The sequence below is a fragment of the Octopus sinensis genome, linkage group LG19, assembly GCF_006345805.1.
Source record: "Octopus sinensis linkage group LG19, ASM634580v1, whole genome shotgun sequence".
In the NCBI taxonomy this organism is placed as follows: Eukaryota; Metazoa; Mollusca; class Cephalopoda; order Octopoda; family Octopodidae; genus Octopus; species Octopus sinensis.
The window spans coordinates 39,006,987-39,016,313 of NC_043015.1; the positions used below are offsets into that span (position 1 = coordinate 39,006,987).

Sequence of the window (9,327 nt, forward strand, 5' to 3'; positions counted from 1 at the left end):
CCTCATTTGGAGAATTGGTTTAACACACAAGTAGGGGAATGGAAGAATTAAAACCGAAGGAAAGAGGAATCTTATAAATGGAAAATGGACAAAAGAAAAACTTCAAAGAAATATTTTCAGTAATTTCATGTTGATAAACAATAATTGGGAAACAATGATATATATTTCTTTACTGCCCACAAGAGGACAAACAAAGACAGACAAACAGATTAAGTCGACTCCAGTGCAAAACTGGTACTTTATTTATCGACCCCGAAAGGTTGAAAGGCAAAGTCGACCTTGGCAGAATTTGAACTCAGAACGTAACGACAGACGAAATACCGCTAAGCATTTTGCTCGGCGCGCTAACGTTTCTGCCAGCTCGCCGCCTTATAATTGGGAAACAATGATATAGCTTCAATGCATATGTCAAGAGAATATTTCATTGTATGTGTGTGTGTGTATGTATATATATATATATATATATATAGACACACACGCAGAAAGAGAGAGAGAGAGAGAGAATATATTTAGACGTACATAATATGTATATTTACAGAATATTGAATTTACACCAGAAATATCATTACATGGCTTTATATATTTGTGTGGGTGGGTGTGGATGGACCCTTGAAACAAATGGAATAGCCTTTCAATAACATAATGAAGGAACAAAATACAAAATCTGGGAGAAGGGGTAACAATCATTCATTGCTGCCTGAATATTTTGGTGAGGTTGACCACAGAATAGGCGTTCTTGGACAAATAGTGTTGGACAGTTTTGGAGAGAATTCTTTGCATGGCTGTCCATTCAGGAGAGAGTGGCATGCCTGAAACAAAAATAATAAACACATCAGCTTTATATTAAGTTATTTGAAAAATAAAGTTCCTAATTCCAAAGCTCATCAGTTTCTAGAATTAAAAATTGCCTAAAATTTAAAATCAATTCCATCAGATTTTTTAAGTCATAGATTTGAGTCGGAAGAAAGATTCAAAGCTATTCATGAGTTTGAAACCACATCGCATACAACCAGTGATAGATGTGCTTCATATTCTTGGGGTATTTCGGTCATTAATAATGTTCACTAAAATTGGTCAAGTTTTGCGACCCCTTACAGAGTTGAGATAGATTTGAACACTGTTTCTTCATGTTAAACAAGAAGAGTTTATGGCCTAACTGGTTTCTCCTCACCACTGGTAGAAATTGAACCCAGCACTTTACACTCCTGCTTCCAGTTGCACTAATTAACTGCCTCTCTTCACATCAATAAATAATTAGATGGTAAAAATTATCTAAATAAGCGAACTTATTGTTGCTGTGAAGACAGTTATTGATAAACATCCAAGTAAAAGACGGAGAGCGATCGTCCAACTGATGGAAACTTTACAGAACTTCACTTACCAATTCCAAATACTGGGGCAGAAGCTGACAGATCAGAAATGTCATCAAATACAATACAGGAATACATGTGTGTGCGCAGGAGTGGCTGTGTGGTAAGTAGCTTGCTAACCAACCACATGGTTCCGGGTTCAGTCTCACTGCGCGGCACCTTGGGCAAGTGTCTTCTGCTATAGCCCCGGGCCGACCAATGCCTTGTGAGTGGATTTGGTAGACGGAAACTAAAAGAAGCCTGTCGTATATATGTATATATGTGTTTGTGTGTGTGTGTTTGTCCCCGTAGCATTGCTTGACAACCGATGCTGGTGTGTTTACGTCTCCATCACTTAGCGGTTCGGCAAAAGAGACCGATAGAATAAGTACTGGGCTTACAAAGAATAAGTCCAGGGGTCGATTTGCTCGACTAAAGGCGGTGCACCAGCATGGCCACAGTCAAATGACTGAAACAAGTAAAAGAGTAAAGAGTATAATTACATTATACAGTGTGTGCCTGTGTGTGTGTGTTATATTACTGAAATTGCTTTTACACAGTGAGGTGTGAGCGTGTGTTGACAAAATAGTTTCTAGAAGGTGTTTGATTAAAAAGTGAGGTGTGAATAGAAAATGTCAAATTACCTGGCGTTAGGGAAGACTTGGGTTCAAAAAGACTTTTGTAATAACAGAGCTGGTTGTACAAGACAGTGTCTGTATACTGGAAGGGAAGAAAAAAATGGTTTTCTTATATAAGTAACCATTTCTAAAGAAATATATTCATACGGCACCAAGCATAGTTGTTTGAAATGATTCCTAGAATATTACTGGTACTTATTTTATCAAAGTTGAAGGAATGAAAAAGGTCAAACCAAGCAGAGTTTTAATTTAGGATGTAAAGGGACAATAACACCACAAGGTATGAGTAATTGTCCAAGCCATGTCAGGATGGCAGATGGACACTAAGGGATGATGACGATGATGATGATGAGTCTGAGATTTAAGAAAAAAAGTTGGTAAAAATTAAAGCAATCTATTGGGATTAACTTTGTTTGTCATTCAACAAAGATCAATGAAATACCAGTTATATACTGGGCATTGCTTCAACCATAACCCTCAGCCTAAAGACTTTAATATTGAACCTTAACCCTTTAGCATTCAAACCACCTCAAAACCCCTGTCCTACATTGTCATTCTCAAAATAAACAATCAGATTATCAAAATCTCAAGAGTATGGGATTATGCAGTCATTGCTCCACTCACCATAAGCCACCCTTATGTATCTCTGACCTCCATCTCTATCACTGTACATCTTCCTCTCCACCACATCATCTCTCTATTTTCTGATCTACCCCACAGCTTTATGACACTGCTACTTACTCCCTTCCTGTCACCCCCCCTCCACACTGATCCCCATTCACTACCTTCACCTCTCTCCCCTCATCACTAATCTGTCCCTCTCCTCTCACACTCTTAAGGAATTAACCCACAGTCCACATTTGCCCTTACATCCGAAGCAATGAGCATAAATAAGCATTACATTGGACAGAATAACCTGAATGCTAAAGGGTTAAAATAGTCCGATCTACCAATCTAGGTGAACGAAGGAAGTGAAATACTGAAGAACAAAAGGATTTCATCCCCGTGCCGGTGGCACGTAAAAAGCACCATCTGATCGTGGCCGTTTGCCAGCCTCGTCTGGTACCTGTGCAGGTGGCACATAAAAAGCACCCACTACACTCACGGAGTGGTTTGCGTTAGGAAGGGCATCCAGCTGTAGAAACACTGCTAGATCAGATTGGAGCCTGGCGCAGCCTTCTGGCTTCCCAGACCCCGGTTGAACCGTCCAACCCATGCTAGCATGGAAAATGGACGTTAAACGATGATGATGATGATGAGTAAAGTGGGGTGGTTTCTTGAAACTAGGAAACTGCATTAGAACTTTGAAATGACAACTGAATAATTCTTGTAGCACTGATTAAACAATATTTTTAGTGGAAAAAATACTTACTTGAGATCGAAGAATTCCTTGAGAGCAGACAGGGCAAATTGGATGACCACGGTTAAAAGCTAAAGGCATCTTTCTGACTGTAGCAGCACAAACGGTGTCATCACATTTCATGTAACCCTAGCAACAGAAATCAATTGGTTTCAGCTGATTCCATGCAATCGTATCGAATAATAAATGGCAATGAGAGAAGCACAAACAAATATTCCATAACAGCGAGGAAGGCAAGGGGCCATGCGGTAAGAAATTTGCTTCCCGACCACATCGTTCTGGGTTCAGTCCCACAGCACAGCACCATGGGCAAGTGTCTTCTACTATAGCCTTGGGCTGACCAAAGCCTTGTGAGTGGATTTGGTAGACGGAAACTGAAAGAAGCCTGTCATATTTATGCATGAGTATGTGTGTGCGTGTGTGTCTGTGCTTTTCCCCCACCACCACTTGACAACCAGTGTTGGTGTGTTTATATCCCTTAACTCAGCAGTTCAGCAAAAGAGACTGATAGAATAAGTACTAGGCTTTACAAAAATCAAATACTGTGGTCAATTCATTCAACTAAAAGTCTTCAAGGTGGTGCCCCAGCATGGCCACAGTCCAATGACTGAAACAAATAAAAGAATCCTCTCCACACCATCAAACCTTTATGGATTTCCCCTGTGTTATTCCACAATGCTAAAGACTGACCGACTGGAATACAGAATTTTTCTCCATCACTGAATTCTACCCATGAACAAAATTTGCATCTTGTTTTAGTATAAACCTCACAAAGATGGAGATCAAAGAAGTTATGGTAAGAAACAGTGCCAAAAGTCAGGATGTTGGGCTTCTCAGAGGAGAGTGACACAAGAAATGTAAAGACGTTTGCAGTGTTGTGGACATGTCCAGCCCAAGGAAGGATTTTAAATTACAGCCACACAAACAGAGTTGACTTTCAAAACAACCTTGATTCTCGGTTCCAAGAATGGTTCTACTCACTTTATAATACTCTTTGATGTGTTTTCTGATGCTAATGAGGAGCTGATTGTTTATTTGGTTGACATAGGATCTCGGTGCCGTATTACAGGATTCATTGGGGCAGCGGTCAAAACTGAAGTCTTTCTGAAGAATTGGAAAAAAACAACAAAAGAAAAAAAAAAGTTTTTAAAAATAGAATTCTGAAAGTTAGAATTACGAAAACTATATATTTTCATACAACTTGTATTCTGTCAACTTAATGTGACAGTCCCATGAAGGGGATCATACCACTGCTATTTAGCCCTAGGAAGCATCAACGCTTCCTGTTGGCCTTCACACATTTCCAGTGTCCTTATGTTTACAAGGGGGAGACTTAATGTAGAGTTGGAAACAATTGAGTCGGAGTCGGTAAAACTATACTGACTCTGACTCCCAATATCTTAATTCTTTAATATAAACCTGTTATAACATATAGACCGACTCAGAGTACAAGCATATACATATGCCTTATATGTCGACCACAATCACTTTATTACATAAAGACAAGTTGGAGTGGGAGGTGCGAATAGAAGAGTTGGAGTCAAAGTTTTTTGTTTCTACTCCAAAGTCATGGTTACAAGCCAAGGTAAACAGTGACAATTGAACTCCTTCACTCTCAACTTATGTAAACCATTACATAAAATAATTGTAAAAAATAGGAAACGATGCTTTTAAATCTGTTGTTTCATCACTTTATATTGAATGGGTGAGTTGTTATACAAAGGTGGTCCCATCTATGGTGAGGTCAGGGCCTTACACATCTAGAAACAACATAAATATTAACAATTTGGTGACTGAGATTGTGGTTTAGCTTGAAAGGAAATCTGAATAAATTATAAGAAAGGAGAAGACAAAATGTAACTCACATCACCAATAGTAATGGAAGTGCTACAGCTGGGACATTTCACCACAAATTTCTCACAATCTTTGTAACGTTCTTCCGCTGACAACTTCAATCCAAGCAATGGGTCGTCAGCCTCCTGCTCATGATAAACTGTTCGTCGATAGTTCTCTGGGTTCAATCCTAAGTGAAAGAATGGTTATACTGAAAGAATTACTTCTAATGTTGCAACATGCAACAACAAGCATTGTCTTGTGTTCTTGTACAAGGATCATAATTTAGTGTGCCATAGTGTGATAGCCTCTGTGTGTGTGTGTGTGACCGTGTGTGTATCGTTGGCGATTTTCTTTCCCTGTCTTCCCTTCCTTGGACCTTTCCGACGAAGGGCTCCGCTCAAAACGTTAATTCCTCCTTTCTTTCGTTTCCTGAGCGTCCAATAACATTGTACTTGTTCCACATCCTCGCATTGTTGTGTTTTCTCTTTGTTCATGTTTGGATTAACTTATATATATATATATATATATATATATATATATATATATATATATATATATACATACACACACAACCTATCACACTATATATATATATATATATATATACATTTACGTATTCGTTTTGCAAGATTCTTGATGTGAACTCATGTGCTGAAACAGATATTGTTGTATTCAGGGACGGTCATGTTGCCAATTTAGAAAATGAAAACACATACTATATATTCGGTGTTCACTTGCTTCAGCTTTATTTCATATTAATTGTATTTGTATTAATATAAAATAAAGCTGAAGCAAGTGAACCCCGGATATATAGTGCATGTGCTTTCATTAGCTAAATTGGCCACATGACCATCCCCAAATACAACAATATATATATATATATCATCATCATCGTTTAACGTCCGCTTTATATATATATATATAATATCAATGTCATATACTGTATGCCAGTGAGTAAACACTCCAAAAGTGCAGTATTCTGTCTAAAGGAGACACTTTTACAGATATAGCATATTAGGAAAACACAGCACACCTTAAAACAGATGAAACAGAATTACCCTGGAGTTGTGAATGAGAGCAACAGACATCAATATTTTGCAGTCGTTTCTGCTCTTAGAGTCACAAACTCCTCCACTTCCCCCCCCCCAAAAAAAAACGTTCATCATAGCTAGCTACAGGTATGTATACAAATAGCATAAAACTCTATTTGCTGATGTGCAAAAGTGTTGCACAAGGAAAATAAAATTCAAACTGTGTGTTAGCAGCAGCTTAATAATGGAAACATACATGCAAGCACACACACACACACACACATTCACAATGGTATCATCAATTAGAAGGACAGTTAGCTTATCAAGTCAGTTACTCCCTCAATATGAAAACAGCCAAATTTCTTGACAATTTCCCTCCAAAAAATAATGTAGAAAGCAATAAAATATAAATGTAAAATAACAAAAAAAAAAACGAAAACTGAAGTTTACCAAGACATTGAGCAATCTGGGCAGCATCCGTTCCTTCAATTGGGTCACAGAGTCGGGTGATGACAGGGTGGACTTGGTGAGCCAGATAATACTGGGTGTCTGTCAAATGAAAACCAAATTTTAGTTAAAATAAAAAGATACAATGAACATATCTATTAATTATTGGAATTATTCAAACACAAGCACACAATTGTGGCAACTGGCACCCATGCTGGTGGCACGTGAAGACCTTTCGAGCACTGGGCCTCATGGAGGCAAAGTGGCTGAGTCCCTTTCAAGTGTTTGGCCCCATGGAGGCATGTCTGGGGCCTTTGGCATTATGTCGTGCTTGAGAAGAAGACCCATCAAACCAAATAAAATCACAGTCATGGAAGATACCAGTGTCACGCAAATGGCACCCGTACCGGTGGCACGTAAAAGTACCCATTGCACTCTTGGAGTGGTTGGCATTAGGAAGGGCATCCAGCTGCAGAAAACCATCCCAAAATCAGACTGGAGCCCAGCACAGCCTTCCAGCCCAGTCAAACTGTGCAACCCATGCCAGCATGGACAATGGATGTTAAATGATGATGATGATGACATATTTAAAAGCAAGCATAAAATAATGATGTTGTTTAGCTCCAGGTCAACTCTAATCAAATAAGGCCTTCCACCCATGACCTCATCTTTTTCCTATGTCTGGACCACATTATCCTACATGTTCCGTTTTCATGAGAGGGAGAGTGTGATTTGATGCTATTTCTAGCAAGTTAAGTGAATACAGAGAGGCTCCCTTTGAAGCTTATAAAAAATTGATTTTATTAGACCCACTGGTAATTAGACCAGCTGTGCCAGTCTTAATTTAACGAGTCTAATTCAACCTCCTGATTAGACATTCAAATCTCGTCTATTTGTCTGAGCCTTAGAAAACTCAGAAGAATATTGAACCTTCTTTTGGTAACCAAATCATTTGTAAAACCAATTCCAAATAATTTGGAAAGCAAAATGTGGACAAAAATAAGGAAAACAACAGAATATGATCAATAGGATGAAATCAAAATTCAGTCTGAGATGAAAGGAATAATTCCATAAAGACTTCAATGTTGCCAAAATGATAATTTGCTTACCAAGAGATAGTTTGTCATTTTTCAGTAATTCTTCAGGATGATAAGCCCTCTGTGGGTAGGAAGCAGTGGAACTGTCCTGGAAACAATGAAATTAAATTTTAATAAATTGCACAACTTTTCACGAAGGGAAACAATAAATTTTTAGTCAGTAAACTTGATTGTAAAACCAGCAAGTTTTATGTTTATGATGATGATGATGATGATGATTCTGCAAATTAAAGGCCTAAATTTTGTGATTAAGTCGATTATTTCGACCCCAGTGTGTAACTGGTACTTAATTTAATCGACCCCGAAAAGATGAAAGGTAAAGTCGACCTCGGTGGAATTTGAACTCAGAACATAGCAGTAGAAGAAATACCACTAAGCATTTCACTCAGCATGCTAACAATTCTGCCAGCTCGTCACCTCAATAATAATAGTTTCAAATTTTTCCACAAGGGCAGCAATTTTGGGGGGTGGGGATGAGTCGATTACATCCACTCCAGTGCTCAGCGAGAACGTTTTTCATCAACCCTGAAAGGATGAACGGCAAAGCTGACCTCAGCGGAATTTGAACCCAGAACATAGCAGCAGAGAAAATAGTACAAAGCATTTTGCTTGACATGCTAACGATTCTGCCACCTCACCACTTTAATAATAATAATAATATTCCAAATTAACACAAGGCCAGAGTCTAATCAACAGGACTGATGTTGATACACACCAGACAGTTTAAAACCAGTGGATCAACGAATCACTACTACCACCACCACCACCACCACCACCACCACCACCACTACTACTACTATCAAAACCATTTTGTAATAATGAGACTCAGTTCCTGAATAGAGACCCCAAAGAATACCAATGACCCAGTGGCATTGATTCTATCATAACGGTAATGGAAGTGCTGTTAATAAACTTACCTGACAGATAACGTAAGGGACAGTGTCACCTGCCCTCAGTTTCTTCCCACCTTTGCTATTCATTCGAATGGCTACCAGCACATGCGATTGGTTTTTCTTGTCTGGATAATCTTCTGGATTTTTAGTGAGTTGCTGCGATAGAAAAAGTTTGGAGTCAACAGGAGTGAAACAGAGAATACTAACAGGGGAAATGCCAATAATGTGTAAATTCTAGGTTGGTGGATTTGGTTATGTTAAGGACAAACTTCCACCAGGAGAGATTTTTAATAATAATGAGACCCAACACTTGAAGCAATTTTGAGGGATCTGGTTAAGTGCTGCTCACGATTAAGGGAAGGTGAGGAGTGATATGAGTAGTGTAGGAGTTCTATTCTATCTGGGGAAAGAAGAGAGGCATATCTCTAGTGGAAGATATTTTCAAGGTCTCCATTCATGGAATCTGTGGGTTTGGCATGTAGGGGTTCAGGTTAGGAGTGAATCCTGCAAGGATGAGATATGTAAAGGCAGAATGAAGAATTGTGTCACCTGCATAACTGACTGTTGGTGGATGTGGTAACAAGGAAGTCCAGAAAGAAGAGGGTGGCACACAAAACTAAGCCCTGGGGTACACCACAGATGGATGGAAAGAACTCTGTCAACACATGCGTCAATA

General features: G+C 38.8%; 1 protein-coding gene across 1 annotated transcript in view; it reads right to left on the reverse strand.

The window, feature by feature from the left end:
- Positions 1–470: 470 nt before the first annotated feature.
- Positions 471–9,327, reverse strand: part of LOC115222129 (DNA polymerase alpha catalytic subunit) — a 41,505-nt gene continuing 32,648 nt past the window's right edge. Inside the window, exons 32-39 of the mRNA XM_029792262.2 lie at positions 8,676–8,807; positions 7,771–7,846; positions 6,665–6,763; positions 5,213–5,370; positions 4,329–4,451; positions 3,360–3,476; positions 1,994–2,069; positions 471–809 (exon numbers count right to left, since the gene is read on the reverse strand). Coding sequence (XP_029648122.1) covers positions 688–809; positions 1,994–2,069; positions 3,360–3,476; positions 4,329–4,451; positions 5,213–5,370; positions 6,665–6,763; positions 7,771–7,846; positions 8,676–8,807 — 903 coding nt within the window. The 3' untranslated portion in view covers positions 471–687. The remainder of the gene's footprint in view (positions 810–1,993; positions 2,070–3,359; positions 3,477–4,328; positions 4,452–5,212; positions 5,371–6,664; positions 6,764–7,770; positions 7,847–8,675; positions 8,808–9,327) is intronic.